At 39.2% G+C, this 17034-nt stretch overlaps 2 protein-coding genes across 2 annotated transcripts; one reads left to right on the top strand and one right to left on the bottom strand.

The window, feature by feature from the left end:
- Positions 1–913: 913 nt before the first annotated feature.
- Positions 914–5880, top strand: LOC149029453 (Tetratricopeptide repeat (TPR)-like superfamily protein). The gene has a single exon (XM_089141873.1). The coding sequence runs from the start codon at positions 933–935 to the stop codon at positions 3477–3479; it is 2547 nt and encodes an 848-aa protein (XP_088997999.1). The 5' UTR covers positions 914–932; the 3' UTR covers positions 3480–5880.
- Positions 5881–11056: 5176 nt separating this feature from the next.
- Positions 11057–11992, bottom strand: LOC149029454 (uncharacterized). Its single transcript, XM_089143400.1, has 2 exons — positions 11720–11992; positions 11057–11650 (listed from the first exon to the last, which is right to left on the bottom strand). The coding sequence occupies exons 1-2, from the start codon at positions 11990–11992 to the stop codon at positions 11057–11059; spliced, it is 867 nt and encodes a 288-aa protein (XP_088999526.1).
- Between the last annotated feature and the right edge of the window lie 5042 nt (positions 11993–17034).

Here is a 17034-nt window from a genome sequence, read left to right on the forward strand (position 1 = left end):
TATAAAATGCGAATATGAGTGAAAGAGAGCTTAAAAAATTGAGTTTTAAAGAGTAAAACCCGATTCTGTCCCGAACTGGGCTGGGGGCGGTCGATTGGCCCATCAACTGGCCTAATCGACTGGCCCTGGTTGAGGGGTCAAACAAAATCCAAAATGAGAGATCTTTGACTTGCTAGAAAGGTCTTTCAAAGATCTAATCATGGGTGAAATTACCTCGTCATTTGGATTTTCCATTATCGTTTTATGGACATGCCAATATAGTCTTTTAAAACCTTCATGGCTAAACTTCTCTCTCCTCTTAAATTCTATAAGAGGTGTCAAGTCATCACTAGGGTCCACTCCCGAACCTTCGGCCTCGACTTGGATGGGCCACAGTTGTAGTCTACTCAAGGCCTAGGTTTGCGGTCCTGAAAATATGCATGGGTTAACGGGTTAGAAATCCGGGAGATTTCACACACTCAATTTTATGGAATCACGTAGATTTCGAATCACCGAGAAATCAAACGGTTTTTTTTTTGTGGAATCATGACTCACTAGAAGCCGATTATAGAAAATAGCCTAACCAAACACAACCAAGATTTTCAAACCGCCCCCTGCCCCTCCCCCCCTCCCCTCCCCTCCCCTCCCCACTCCACCCAGAGCCTATGAGCTTCTCCACCCAAAACGTGTTATCCAATAAAAGTTGTAGTCTTTTCTTTAACTAAAAAAGCGTTAATCGAATCCCTCGGAAATGCCAACACCCCATCCGAAGACATGAATAAAGGCCAACCGTGGAAGATTAGATTTTACTTGCTCTCTCTCTCTCTCTCTCTCTCTCTCTCTCTCTTTCTGTGTTCCACTCTTTCAAATTCATCTAATCCGAAAATCATCAAAACTGAAAACTGTTCCTCTCCTCCTCCCTCCCAAGTCCGAAGTCTGAAGATCTGAACCCAATGGAAGGACTCCCTCTTCCGAATAGGCCTGCCTTCCCCAGCTCTACGAATCCAGCAGGAAAACCAGCTCCAAAAATGAAATTCAGTCCAACTACACTTCCTCTTCCGCCTAAATCTCCCACACCTCCTTCGCCATTCCCTCTTGACTCTCTCCTCGATCAGCTTCTCACTCTCTCTTCACCTCCAACCTCCACCTCGAAACACAAGACGCTCAACTCTCCCCACAACACCTCCACCAAATTCCCTTCTTTACACATCTCATCTGGTTCCAAACAAGCGCAAGCGCGACCACGGACCCATCTCAAGAAACCCACTTCAGTTCCAGTCCTTCAGTTTGCTGACAAAGAAGCCACAGCGGATAGTGCAGATGATACTGCACTTGAATTCCTCTCTGTAAAGGGTAAGTTTATTCTAAACTCTATCGTCCAACAGCCCTTGTCGGGTTTGAATGATTTTTTCGATTCTGTCCAGTGCGAATTGGGTGAGGTCGATCTTATTGGCCTTTTGAAAGGGTTGGAGCTTTCGGGCAATTGGGAGAAAGCCCTTTTGTTGTTTGAATGGTTTGTTTCGAATTCAAGTGATCAAAACAGTAAATTAGACAACGAGGCAATTGAAATCATGGTCCGGGTTCTTGGTAGAGAGTCTCAGCATGCAATTGCATCGAAGCTGTTCGATGTAATCCCTGTTGAGGAATACTCACTCGACGTCAGAGCCTACACTACTATATTGCATGCTTACTCCCGAACCGGCAAGTTTCGGAAGGCAATCAGCCTGTTTAAGCAGATGAAAGAGAAGGGCCTCCCTCTTACTTTAGTCACCTATAATGTCATGCTTGATGTGTATGGAAAGATGGGTCGCTCTTGGAGTAAGATTTTAGAACTCCTGGATGAGATGAAAAGCAAAGGACTTGATTTTGACGAGTTCACTTGCAGCACTGTCTTATCTGCTTGTGGGAGAGAAGGGTTATTGGAGCAAGCAACAGAGTTCTTTGAAAGCCTAAAGTCGCAGGGTTATGTCCCAGGAACTTTTACTTACAATGCTTTGTTGCATGTGTTTGGTAAGGCAGGGAATTATTCAGAGGCTTTGAGCATTTTGAAGGAAATGGAGGAAAACAACTGCCCACCTGATTCAGTGACTTACAACGAACTTGTGGTTGCATATGTTAGGGCGGGATTCTATGAAGAAGGAGCTTCTGTCATAGACACGATGGCTGGTAAGGGAATGATGCCAAACGCTATAACTTATACTACCCTTATCAATGCGTATGGGAAAGCTGGGAAGGAGGATAAGGCTTTGAATCTGTTCAAACAGATGAAAGAATCAGGTTGTGTTCCCAATGTATGCACATATAATGCCATCCTAGCAATGCTTGGAAAGAAGTCACGAACAGAAGAAATGGTGGAGTTACTTTGGGAGATGAAGTCAAATGGATGTGTCATGAATCGGGTTACATGGAACACCATGCTAGCCATGTGTGGCAATAAGGGTATGCAAAAGCATGTGAACCAGGTGTTTAGAGAGATGAAGAATTGTGGTTTTGAGCCTGACCGTGACACATTCAACACATTGATTAGTGCCTATGGTCGGTGTGATGCAGGAATTGATGCATCAAAGATGTATAATGAGATGATCAATTTAGGGTTTACTCCATGTGTCACAACCTACAATGCACTTCTTAATGCATTGGCTCGGAGAGGTGACTGGAATTCTGCAGAGTCTATCATCCTAGACATGAAGAACAAAGGATTCAAGCCAAACGAAACCTCTTACTCATTGATGCTCCATTGCCATGCAAAGGTAGGGCATCTACAGGGTATAGAGGGAATTGAGAAAGAAATATATGGTGGTAGGATATTTCCTAGTTGGATGCTTTTGAGGACCCTTATTCTTGCGAATGTCAAGTGTAGATCGCTGACTGGTACAGAGAAAGCATTTGAAGAGTTTCAGAGGAATGGGTACAAACCTGATTTGGTTCTTTTCAATGCCATGCTTTCAGTCTATGCGAAAAACCGGATGTATGACAAGGCTCATGAAATGCTGCAGTTGATCCATCACACAGGGTTGCAACCAAATCTCATCACCTATAACAACTTGATGGACATGCATGCAAGAGGTGGAGAGTGTTGGAAAGCAGAAGAAATTCTCAAGGAACTGCAGAAAGTTGGTAGGAAGCCAGATCTTGTTTCATTTAATACGGTGATCAAAGGGTTTTGTCGAAAGGGGCTCATGCAGGAAGCACTGAGAACATTTACAGTTATGACGAGTAGTGGAATTCGGCCCTGCATTGTTACTTACAATACCTTTATATCAGGCTACGCTGGACGAGGAATATTTTCAGAAATAGATGATGTGATCAACTATATGATACAACATGATTGCAGACCTAATGAGCTAACCTACAAGATTATAGTTGATGGTTATTGTAAGTCCAACAAACACCAAGAAGCCATGCAGTTTGTTTCAAAAATTAAAGAGAGAGATCCTTTCTTTGATGATCAGACTTTACAGAGACTTGCAGCTCGTGTTCGGGAAAACTTGGACTCCTAGGTTAGGTTTGGCACAACAAGAGTTATATTTTATTCTTTGAGGATTTGAAGTGCAGCTTTTTCTGGACTTGTATGTAAATCAACCTACTGGTTATTGGTCATTTTCTAATGGACCTCATCAAACACCCTAATTGTATGAATTGGATTTTAGACTACAGTATCATTCAAGAACCTAATGGCTCCACTGCATGAATTTAGGTGGGAACATCGGTGTGGTTATTAAACTAAAAGCGGAGGTGTTTGAAGAGTGCCATGGCTATATAACCTGCATAATTTTTCAACATAGTCTCAGATTTGCGGTTGAAGTTCCTTAGAGCTCAAGAAGGTTCACTCCTTTAAATATTGTGTACTGATCAATAGCCTCTCTTTTCCCTGTGTGTTCATCCAAGGGTGATGCCATAACAATAGCAGAATCAATCATTTATCTGGCTCCACAATTCCAACCTGCATGTGTTTTAGCATAGAAAAACCACAAGTGATGGTCATGCTGATAGAGATGATTAGCCCAGTAATTTCAATTCATTAAGCCCTACATGATAATACCAGGAATCAGTGGCTGCATCTCCATGGAAACAGATTCTTATAAGCTTGTGACAGTGTTGTACAAGGTGTTCTTTTGGCCTTCATCATGATCCAGATTCTAAGGAGATGGGAGATGACATGAATGTGAAACCTAGTGCTTCTGAAGAGCCAAATTGGCTAGCCCCTCCTAGAGTCTTAGGCATGGAGAAAGTATTTGCGACAAGTAAGCCAAGGTTGTGCAGCCCTCACCAAACTATTCAACCACTGAGAACTGCAAAAGGCGTTCGGTAACATTCTCGGTGAACGTTTCTGGCGAGAATGGAGGATAGGTGTTTGGTAAAATAGTTTGTTCTTTTGTTCTTTTAGAATGGACCTATGAGAAATGTGGTCCCATGAACACTTTTGTAAGACCATGTTGGTACATGGTCTGTGGAGAGAACAGAAATAATACTGATAAAATTGGTGCTGATGGCCTAACACCCATCTCGTGTCCACACAAAGAACTAGGAAAAGGTATTGAGATCCGGCTCTGCAAATACAACTTTGTTTAATTATCCCTTAGGAATCCATAATCTAGAGTAAGGTAAGAAATCCAACATGATTGTTTATGATCCAAAAGATGCAAAGTTGGGGGGATTTTTTTCATTGCTTTGGAGTTTACAGGCACGATTTCAGTTACCAAGGCATTGGACACCATTTCTGGATATTTTCACATCATTTATGCTCTATTTTCTGGTACTTTCATGGAATAGTTAGCTTATTATCGAGCAGATATTTGACTACTTGAAGTGCATTTATGAAGACAAAGTGGATTCTGCTGGTTTTGAGTTTTAATATGTAATGCTGCACTGCTTATGCTTTGATCTGGGGTTACTTTTCTGGATAGCTTGTTTAAGCATTTTCTCTGTGTTACCATCTGGAACTCTTATTTGTTGAGTTTGGATGCATATTTCGTTGGTTATCATCTGCTTTGGTTTGTGTTTCATTGGGATGCCTGGACTGAACTTGCTTGCTGGTTTTCTTTATTGCCAGTTCAGAAGGGTTTCAAGTCATTTTGGAGCCATTATGTGGTATTTCTTGTCAAAATCTTTGCCTCATTAGTGAGCAGATTTTTGATTATTTGAAATGTACTGATGTACTGGGTTCTGGTTTTGACTTTTAACATGTAACACTGCAATGATTATGCTTTGCCTGGAGCTTAATTTTCATGTTGGTTCTCCTCCCTCACCCCCTGAATTCAGGAGCTTTTAATTTGTATTTTGAGTTCATCTTGTAGTTGGTTTGCTCTGTTTCCTCTTTCTTCTCTTGGCTTTTGTACTTGTGTGCTTCAAAATGCTTTTATTACTATTTAGTTGTATGACCTTGTTTGCCTATCTTATTGTCTTGTGTGCCTATGTGTTTTTACTATTTGTGTTTGTTCAAGTAGCTTGTGGTCACTGTTTGCTCTTTATTCATGTCTCTAGTTGTTCTCAGAGCTGTATTTTGTTTCTGGCTCAGTTGCTTGTCTTATTTTGGCTTTTAAAAAGCTGAACAGTTTGTACTTCAAAGTGAATATCTCTTCTTATACCAACTCAATGTAACCATGAAGGCCTGTCCCTCAAGTCCTTCCTTATCTAATCACTTGAAACTCTTTTTGAGTCTTTTACTTCTGCATCCGTCGTACACCAATGAAGATTGTCAATATGCATGCATTTTACACCAATAAAGATTTTCTTGGATTTTTCTTGAGCAGTTTGGTGTAGTAATAATGTCTCATCATGATGTGCCTTGAACTGTGATTCAAGTATTGGATTGTGAGAGAACTGGTGATATTCGTGTAGAACCTGTAATAAAACATCAATGGTTTCATGGTAGAAACCACTTTTTTTTTTTTTTTTTTTTTTTTAATAACAAATAAAAGTTACCTGTTGCTAGCAACATGGTGCTGTGATGTTCCTCTGTTGTTTTATTTATCAATTATTAAGTTGCTGTGCATAATGTAGAACTGGGTTCATAATTGTTGGTCAGAGCTGGTGAGGTCTGTGTTGAAGTTCTATTTTTTTGATAATTGATAATTTGCCAATTGCTTCCAATCATATGGTAAAATTCTGGTTGTTAAAATATGCTACCCAAAAGCTTCTTTTCTTTTTAGAATTGTCTTTAAGGCATGGAACTAAGATTAAGAGAAAATGGGGAAGAATTCAGTATTACAGTAAAAAGTTAGCGTCATGGTTATGGTTATGGAATCTGGAATTTCCACTTGAATAAAAAATGAGCAATGGGAAAAGGAAATAAAGAGAAAAACTGATCTGGTTGTGATCATGACCTCAGCTATCCCCGTAAACATACTTGAAAAGCATCAAGACACTCTCTGTTTGTTATTAGTTGGCCAATGGCTTGAACCTGGGGGTTGGGGTGTCTGGTGATGCTGCCCAAGTTCTCTGCCTATACATAATAAATCATATACAATTAAGTCTATATTCAGATCTTTTCACTGTGACTACTGTTTTACAGGATCCCCCTTTCCTTTTTAAAAGTAAACTTTAGTTATTCCTCCCTTTTGTCGGATATCAGAAAAGATATATGGTTTTTGGATCATGAGCAATGAAGTAGATGGTTGATGAAAAGTAGATTATTACGTTTAAATGTAAACTTGAAATCTGAAATGGCAATAGTTCTATGTTAGAAATGGGACCTAATAGGTCAGCTCCCAGTAATTTGTCATGGAGATTTTGAGTTCTCCACCTTTGAGTGAGGAACTATAGTTCATTTTTTTTTGGTATAATAACCTAGTTTTTTCATCAACTCTTCTTTCTCCTTAATGAATAACCACTTTAGCAATGATTAAATATAATAATACAGAATCAAAGACGTTAGAGGACATTTTCTACTCTACAGGGTAGAGTGAGACCCACGGTTTCAAAGAATCTTGAATCCTTTTCAACCCCAAGTTTTTGCAGACTCATTCACTGTGTAATGTTAGACAGCAAGTCTCATTCCAACTCTGTGTAGGTGCAGATCCAAGATACCCAGAATCTACTCCTGAAGTCCCAACCCAATTTTTGTAGATTAATCCACTGTGAAATGATAGATATATGTCTCCTCGTGAACTGGAAGAGAAACATGCTTTCTTGGGGAGGTGAGAGTGCCTCCAATGGCTATTGGCTGATGAAAAGCCCTTAGGATAGTAGTCAGAGTGTCTTATTGATATTCCTTTCATATTCGTGTCTACTGGAGGTAACTCTCATTTGTGGTTCTTAGTTGTCTTTGACTAATGTTGGATTTGTGCTTTAAGTGGCCATTTTTGTAATGGAAGCACTTCTATTGGGTACAGTCTGTGCTGTAGATGGTGAAGCTTTCCATGGAAGGGCAACAATTACTAGTGAGCACTTGACTGGTGAAGCTAAACCAGTAGAGACTGATGTTGGGGATAGAGTTCCAAGTGGTGCAGGGAACTTGGATGGTATGATGATAATCAAGGTATGCTCACCAAACTCCTTGTGGAATCTTTTGCCTTTCCAAAATAGTTTGATAATTATCCTGAAGGTGTAGATATAAAAAAATTCATGGAAATGTGATATCTACCAAGAGAACTGGATAAATTTCTCCCAGAAAAATGATCCACTTACCTACAAAAGGTAGGAGGATGTTAGCATGGCCTTCCCTTGCTGTATTAAACTCTATCATACAAGAGAAGATGACTAGGCACACAAACCTTGTCTATTATCCTTTTTGGAAACAATTGACAAAGCACATTCATGTGTATGAATGTATAGTGGTGCTTGTGTGATCCTACTCGCCTAGGAGATTAAGGTTGTGGATTCTCATGTAATACCAGAATCACAAGAATAAGGACAACCAGATTTAAGGAATTAAATCAATTAGTATAAAATAATCTGATTAGGCCAGAACTTTGGTTGAGTGATCTCGTTATCATGGGGAACTCCATTAAATTTTGATTGGAAACTGATGGCTGGATTCCAAGTTATGAAACAATAAAAGCATTTCTATCTCATGAGTCTTCTGCCATTGCTGGGTATTTGGGTCCTAGTGAATGCAGCCAAAAGGTAGCCTAACATGTATATAACCTGAACCTAAACTTATTTCTTAGAAAACAAGCCCATTTTGGTGATGAATCTGCATCATTTATCTGCGAGCTACCTAAAAAATCCTTGAAGGGGTAGTGGCATTGTACCCTTTTCGCTGGATATTCTTCCTCGATCAAAAGATATGCATTTGACCACCAGTCTTGCTGTAGGCGACTTCTCTCCAGTGATGTCAATTTCTTTGAACCTATACCTTTATTCACTCCTAATCAACATCCTTTTCATGGGGACAATACTGGGAATGAAGTCTTTCTATATCCCTTTCCTCTCACTTTTGCTTACTTATCCGTTTCTGTTCGATACTGGAAAACCTAAAGAAGGGAACATTGTTGATATTGATGATAATTTAGGTGGTGGTTCTTGTAATAAGAAGGATTACCACCTTGTGTACAAGAGACAAAAAAAGCGAAAGAAGCCTACCAAAGGGTCCTCTGTGGATGCATCTCCTCAATCAGGTAGTATCCCTCCTCTGTCACCAAGGCAATGTTCGACCCAAAGTGGAAGCAAGCCATGCTTGAGGAAATGATGGCATGCAAGATGAATTGTAATTGGTTGATCTTCCTGGGACAACTTCTTGAAAAGACAAACATTGCCTTTTGCTGAGGGGAAACTTGAAGAAAGGTGGAGTCTACATGTATATTTGGCTGAGGAGGAAAGTGTTCTTCACATCCAATTGATACAATGGTAAATCTTTCTGAGTTGTGTTTAGCCACCAGAGAAAGTTTCTCTTGATGATCAATCCTATAGACCTGACAGTAGCATCCTTTTTCCACCAACCTGGCCTTGTATTAAACCCATTTTTTGGGTATAAGGATACTTTGGGTAGCTTATTTACTTCTTGTCTTATGTTGTATTTAAAAAAAATAGAAATTTCACATCCCTAGGGAGCTTTATGTTATTCCATACAATATGTTAGTATAGTTGTATAGTGTGGAGGAGATTATTCTCCATAAAACAAGATTGACCATTTTTTTTCTCCTCTTTTCCTTCTCCTTCAACCACTCTCATCTCCAATGTAGCTATCTTGCAACTTTTGAATTCCTTCTATTAAGCTTCTCCTGTTTCTTACAATTCCCTGGTGATGATGGAGAATTTTGCCTACAGGCCTTCAGGGATTGTCTAAACTTTAGGTCAAAATGAAATGCCTTCAAATTTCATTATTAATTTACATTCTTTGCCCATTAACATACTGAAGCATATTGCAATGGCTTATTGTAGCTTTAGCAATGTTAAGCATGAAAGGTGAAAACATACTGAACCATTGGGAAAGCTAACTATAGCTTTGACGATGTTAAGCGATGAAAACGAAAACAGTTTCTGGAGGCTAAACTTATCATGTCCATGGAGTGGATTATGGTTTCATTCATTCTCCTTAGTAATTGTTGTTTTTCTGTCACTTCCAAGTTTATGCTTTTGGTTTTTTTCTGAATATTTGTCTATCAGTATGTTCTGTTGTGTGTGCCTGCATCTCATGCAAGGTTCATTTGTCAAAGATGCCTCATGGGATGGCTGTTAAGTCTTTGGGTATAGTAATGAACCCTTTCAGGTTGTGAAGATAGTTTTCTTGATTTGAGACTTGGACCCTCTGCTGTTGTAGTTCATGTACACCATGTGAACAGAGGCCACATTGGTGAGTTAGCTAGCCTTCATTAGCATTTTATTGTACAGTAGCTTGTCTATCATCCCTCAAACCACATTTATGGCTGTGACAAAATAGGATGAAGTCAGTAGGAAGAACAGAGGAGGCAGTTGATAGAAGAAGAAAAACTAAATCAATAAAGAAATAGAAGAGACTACTGGAATGAAGAAGACCATGTATTTTTGAAAACATCTCCACTGGTAGGGCATTTTGCAATTCTTTTACTCATTCATTTATTTTTTCTTTTTAAATCAGGAGTGTTATTTTTCTAGGTTGATCTGTTTTATCCCCATTTTCATGTGTTGTCTCCTCTATTTTGTTGTAATTTTTAAATATAATGGATGTATTTCTTGGTTTCATTTTAATTAAATAAGTGTTTTTTTTTTAATTCTATATTAAGAAAGTATTTATGTTTAGTCCCACATCAAATATTGAGGAGTCAAATATCATGTTTTATTAATTGGTGCTACATATTAATCTCAACTTATGATTAATAAAAAAAGGAAAAAGGACAAGCTATTGCGTGTGTGCAATGTATGAGCGAGGACAGTTTACTGTCCAAGTGCACACGCGGTGTGGGCAATAGGGATGTTTAGGTGCTTTTGGCGTGCACTTGGCACTTTCCATGCTTGCATCGCTTCACGCAAGATCTTATCTGGACCGCTTATTTTGATCAAATAGTCAATCAAGGTGATTGAGGTAGATCCATCAGAATCCAAGAAAGATAGACGGTCAAATTAGCATCATTAATCTAACCATTAAAAAGGTATCCAAGTTGATACATCCGACCAATAGGGACTATCAAATCATGCAGCTGAAAGATTCGATGGTAGATATTTAATCGTATATGGATATAATTATACAAGGAGGTACTTATCTGTATAGATTCATTGATTAACAAAACGAGCTCTCCTCTCTGTATATATTTTGTGTTTAGATTAGTTAATTGCGTAACAAAAATCTGAAAACTACTTCTATTGGAGCTTTCTTGTATCTTGGGAAACTATTCACAGGAACCCTTTTGGCACACAGTGGTGGGGGCGAATAAAGTCTTAAGGAAAGCAACGCAATAACGCACCTGAAAGTTCTAACATCCATTTTCCCTTGTGCTCTTTGGGACTAATTTTTCCAACATCTTTTGTATGGAAAGCAAAATGCGTTGCTTATATAACTATTCAAAGTAAATCCCTAGCTTAATATGGCTGAGCATCTGGAACTTTTCAAGATATGTTAGTTCAAATCCTAACAAGATTCATACATTGTTCGAACATGTGTTTTATGGTCAATTCTGTACTTTTTTTTTTTTTTTTGGGTAGGAATGGGCCTATATATTCATGCGTGACGTACGCAAGACATCAAGATTACAAAGATCAAGAAGCCAAGGATCCAAATAGGCCAAAGAGTCCGGCACACAACGAACACAGCCTTACAAGTGAGAGAGTCAGCTACTGCATTACACTCCCTTAGAACATGAAGAAATGATACATTTTGAAGCCGAGAAGCAAGAGTCACCACATCCCAGACTAGGTTTTGGATGTCCACTGGAATCAGTTCCATCTTAATCACCAATTTGATAGTTGTTGCCGAATCTGATTCCACCAGGACATTGCAATACCCCTCCTCTATAGCAAGCAAAATGCCCTCTCGTAGGGCCATAAGTTCACCTTCCAGAACCGAGTCAAACTGGGCCGGAATAACCATCCCTTTAATGGGCTGGCCCCTAGAATCCCTGCAAATAACGCCAAGGCCGCAACCATCTCTGCATGACGCTGCATCAACATTTATCTTCAGGAAGCCCAAAGGAGGGCAAGCCCAGAAAATCCCACGCGACGAACGCTCCTCAACCTGATCTATGATCTCCAACCGAGAGGAATGCTTGAAAGCTCTCGAAAATTCCTCCGCTTCATTGACTGCCTTTCCGGCAACCTGCTCCGGTGACCAATCACAGCCATTAAAAATCAAATCATTCCTAGCTTTCCAAATCCTCTAGCAAACGTATACGATCAGTGTCGATAACTCCTTGTACCGCTGTTTCTCAGGAGGTAGAATCATCTTCCAACACTTAATCGCCTCACAGATCGAAGGATTAGCTGGAGGAGAGAACAACAGGGGAGAAGCAAACCATACTCGACGGGCAAAATCACAGTCTAGAAGAACATGATCAATCGATTCCACCTTTCCGCATCTACTACAACAAGGATCAAACTGATCTATTCTCTTTGAAATTTCTTCCGCAGCAGGTAATGCTCTAGCACAAGCTCTCCACATCATATTTTTTATTTTTGGTGCAGCATGACATGTCCAAATATTTTTCCAAACCATATCATCCACCCCAACTCTGTTGGAACCCCTCGATGATGATGGCCGAAATTCTCTTTCCCTTTCCCTGATGTTAATTAGATGGTGATATGTTGATTTCACCAAAAATTCTCCACTTTTAGCTGGTCCCCAAATCCTTCTATCAGCCCTAGAAATCATGCTTAATCTTATCTTCAAAATAGCCTCAGCATCCGCTCGATCAAAAGTTTATTTAATCAGTTCGGCCTTCCATGCTCTAGCCTCCTCATCAATGAGATCAGACACCCATGTAATTCCCCTGTGATCTCTATACAAGTGTGAACAAGACCCATTGAAGATTGCAAGCTATCTCCGACCCTTAATGATTTTGAGAAAACATCTATCGTCACAAGTATAGACCATTATCCTACCCAAAAAGAAAAAACCGTATAGACCATTATCATGTCTATTTGATTAATATATATAGCTTAATCTGGCCTGGAAAGTCAGTCTCAGTCAAGCCAGTCAGATGCTCAACTAGGGGTGCCAGTGGGTCTAGTTGGGTCTGGCAGCCTAAATCCAACCTTATTCTAGGGACCCATACCTAAAACCCAAATTCTACCTTGTTAAGTTATGCTAAGCCTAACCCACATTGGTTTACCCAAATAGGTTTGGGCTAGCCAAGGAATAATATATCAGCTGAAATTCGCCCAGTTCGCCAATGGGCGAAATAAAAAACTCATCGAAACCGATATTTTCAAATTTTCGCCGGAAAATCAACGACTTTCTTGCAAAACTATGATTTTCCGGCAAAACTTCAAAACCCCTTTTCTTTTTTCTTTTCTTTTGTTGACAATCTTCTTAGCTTTACTACTCTATGCTCTGAGAGTCTGAGGTGGGTAGGACCGTAGGAGTCCTATTTATCTTCTTCAAAACCCCTTTTATCTTCATCGCTGCTGGATCGTTGAAGGAGAAGAAAAACAATAGAAGCCGCTGCTATTTTCATTGGAAAGGAGAAGAAGAAGAAGAAGAAGAAGAAGAAAGAAAGAAAGAGAAAGAAAGAGAAAGAAGAAAATAGAAGACGAGCATACCAGTTGCTGCTATTTTCGCCGGAAAGGAAAAGAAGAAGAAGAAAGAAAGAGAGAAAGAGAAAGAGAAGAGAAAGAGAAAAAAAAACAAGGTGATGCACGCAACCCCAAAGAGAAGATAGGGTTGCGTGAATGGTTGGATAACTTGGATGAAGACTGAAGAGTATTACTGTATATTGTGTACTACTCAATGTTCGAAATGTCGACCCATGTTGCCGTGTTGCCCCCACGGCCGGCGCTGGGCGCATTCGCCGAAGTCGCCGACTTTTGGTAGGGGTTCGATGAAAATCGAACCCCGGGGTATTCGTCTTTGACTGAAATTTGCGTGTAACCTAATTTGAGGCCAATAAACACTTGGGGTGTTATTTTGACCTAAAACATCACCTAACCTAAAGTTTATAATTGGCACATGTTCGGCTATATGCGGGCAAAATTGGAAGTTTGGAAAATTCATATAAACTAATGTAAATATGCAAAGAGAACACAAATACACTAACACAATTAGTAAAGAGATGTACTAAAGTTTACAATTCATTATACAATTATGTTGACTATGGCTCATGCTTCACATATTGTTGCCGACGGACACGGGGGTCCCGCTCCCCGGTGAGCTTGGTGAAAAACAAGCGAAAAATCGGCGAAAAACAAATGAAAAATCGGCGAAAAACAAATGAAATACAGTTATATATGGCAATTTAGCGATATATCGCCGACTTTCGGCGATATTCGACTTGTCGGCGATATATCGCCGACATATGGTAATGTCGTGTCGCGGGGAGTCGTGTCGCCCCCGGCGGCGGCGTTTCGCCGCACGGTGCCTTGGTACTACTATCAAGGCATTAATTGAGGGTTTTGGGCTGCGTGAAAGCTAATGTAAATGGGATTAGTGTTCACGTGTATAAAGAAAAGTTTTACCTTTTCTATTATTTTTAATTTTTCAATCCGATATTTCAACGAAAACTTAGCGAAATCTCGCCGAGATTTCGCCATTTCGCCCTGTTGAATGGGCAGCGGACCAGGCAGAGATGAACGAATTATCATTCCTTGGGGCTAGCCCTCAACTAGCTTAGGTTTATCTTTGACATCCAACCGGTAGCTTTATTTGCATCCCTCCCAACATGATCAAAACCAGGTGTTAGGAATGCAAGTTTGCCCTTGGAGGCTCTATCCCTCCCTAAGTTCGAATAGGGCTTGGGCTCAAGATTGTGAGGACATTTCAAGGCCAAAATATTTTTATCAAGGCTAAAGGTGGCCTACGATCAGTGTTTGTCCCCTCGGCCCATGTTGCCCATTCTTGATGGCCCTAATCATGACCTTGATTTTGGCCTTGATCATGACCTTAATATGGCCCAGATTTTTGTGGTCAACAATATGAATTTAATTTATAAATTGATTTTTGTTTATGGAAAAGAAAATAATATGAAATTTGAGTTGTTTTATATTCTTATGTATTTTATTCTCAGTTTGTCTAAGATATTTTGTTTTATTTTGATGTTAGATAATCTATCACTTCTTCATTTTTTTTTAATATATCAGATAATTCAAATTTAAGAATAGGTTAGACTATAAGAGGTTTTTTTTTTTTTTTTTTTTTTTGAGAGGGTGGGGGGGAACAATATAATTGGGATATTATAGGTATCAAATTTATCAAAGATATAGAAAGACTTAGAAGTTATGTTGTTTCTTTATATGAAACACTTTAGATTTGATAAAATGTTAGATTAAAGTTCTGTATTTCTATTATACAGTCAATCAGATATGAATTTTTGAAGTGTTAGTGTTTGATAATTTTTTACTTAATTAAGATAATTCTTATATTAGAGTTGCTAGTGTATGTGAATGTTCTTTTAGGAAGTGCCTCCATATTTGTAGGAAATCCTTAGGTGGATCAAGAAAATTGCTCCAGCAATTCTGTTTAGTTTCTATTTTTTGGGTCTCTGATCCTGTGCTTTGTACCAGGAAAAGAAAAATGAGAATGTCAAGACTGGTAAGTAGCTTCCATGAATGATAATTTAGGGAGTTGGCTTACTGTTGCAATCAATGTCATTTTTATTTTCTTCCCAGGGAGTTGAACAACGTAGCTTATTCCCTGGACAGGGTGGCCTTGTCCTTGCCCAATAGGACTATTTGGCCGAATACCAATTAGTGGATATTAGGTCTTGTTTCTTTATATCCTCTATCATTTGGACTTGATAAATGAAAGTGGATTATGCAAAAAAAAAAAAAAAAAAAGAAGATGAATGATAATCTACAAGAAAGTCGTCACATTCGACAAAGGCCTTTAAATACATTACAACCCTAGTAGGAGGCAGCCATATTTTTGTTCACGGTAGAGCGGATATCCTTCACGCACTGCCGCAAACGCGACACCTGTTTTTTTAATATCTAAACGTAAATATAAATTTTGTACACTTTAGGTTTTAAAGTTTTTATATTTACAATCAAAACCCATCCTCATGGGGCTGTTCTTCGACTTACCCTCCTCATCCTCTGATTCTCCGTCAAGCAAACCTGATTTGAATCTTCGAGATGCTCCCTATACTTAAGATACCCTCAAATATTATTACTAATTTTTCTAATTTACCCCTTCGACTCTTACACTTGTCAATAAAGTTTATTATACTTTAACTCTTGGCATAAGAGATAGAAACATGAATACACTAGTGAGACTACCCGATTACCATTTATCAAGCCAAATGAGTAGGGAGACCACTAGCTCTATGCACTGCAACTGAAATAAGCAATTTTGACTTCAGCCGAGAACAGGTAGCACCCTTTGTTGATGGATGAGCACGTCTTAGCCGAGGCTCGACCCAAGCCTCGACAGTTTGACTGATGATCTTCGTTTCCTTCCAGTGGTTGCACCTGAACAGCCACCTTGACCTCAGAAACAACTTTTCCTTCCTGAGGAGAGACCCACACACAATCTAGACCCCAAAAGGCAACTTAACTTGGGGTATGCATCCATAGTATAGCTTAGGAAAGATGGTTAATTTGAAAAGGTCATGCGGGTCTTTCTTTCTGAAAAGCACCAAAAAGTGAACAAGCATTCAAAATTACACGACTCCCATATGGTTCAGTGTCTGACAAGTACTTCGTGTTCCTTCCAGATTTTGTTAACTCTTAAAACTTTCTTTTTTCAACATATAACTTCTACAATATACAGAATTAGATCCGAGGGTGGAAACCATTTTGCTTGTAACATGCAGGTAAGGAGGTGCTTCTGAGGTCAATCATTTTGTGTTTGGCTCTTCATGTTTATATGCATTTTAAATTGCCTCTATCAATGCAGAAAAGAATACGACACTTGGTTGTTTTCGTATTTTTCTTGGGGTGAAAATAAAGGGAAACCTAAAATACAGCTTCAGGAATCCATTCAACCTTAATATCACACTTTCTTACCAAAAACAGCAGGAAAATATAAAGGTATCTCAATGATTTATTCTCCTGCTCCCTGAATGCTATTGTATTTTCCAGGGAAAATTTTTCTAGAGGCTAAGGAAAAATCTGACACAAACTGTGATGTTTGGCTATAATAGCAGAGAAGGTGGTGATAAAATCTGGGTCTCTCGTCGAACTGAAATGACAAACCATGGTGATTCCCCCAAGGGGACTTCTTCTGTGAAGTCCTCTAGTGCCATTGAATTGAGATTCACAAGAGCTTGAGACACTCTTATCTTTACAAATCATTCTGGTATACTATCTCATTACCTCAGGTGAGATCTGAAAACATGTGTTGAAGAGCAGCTACCTACCTAAAATCATCAGTTTGTTATAAAGGTCATGTGCATCTGTACAAGACAGATAGTTGTAGATCCTTCATGCAGCTACTATCCAAGCCATGGAATTTCTTAGCATCGACTGAATTCTACAGTTAAAACTCTTTACCTTCTTTCAGTTTCAAATTTCAATCTTCCCAACGGACACTAAAACTTATGCTTTGTG

This window comes from Hakea prostrata, chromosome 1, assembly GCF_041222555.1.
Source record: "Hakea prostrata isolate BN-2017 chromosome 1, UWA_Hpros_2, whole genome shotgun sequence".
Lineage (NCBI taxonomy): Eukaryota > Viridiplantae > Streptophyta > Magnoliopsida > Proteales > Proteaceae > Hakea > Hakea prostrata.

Excerpts from the sequence above, each read along its gene's own strand:
- LOC149029453 (XM_089141873.1), top strand. The coding sequence starts at position 933 with ATGGAAGGACTCCCTCTTCCGAATAGGCCTGCCTTCCCCAGCTCTACG.
- LOC149029454 (XM_089143400.1), bottom strand. The coding sequence starts at position 11,992 with ATGTGGAGAGCTTGTGCTAGAGCATTACCTGCTGCGGAAGAAATTTCA. Across the intron at positions 11,651-11,719 it reads TATCGACACTGATCGTATAC|GTTGCCGGAAAGGCAGTCAA; the intron begins GTTTGCTAGAGG and ends TCACCGGAGCAG.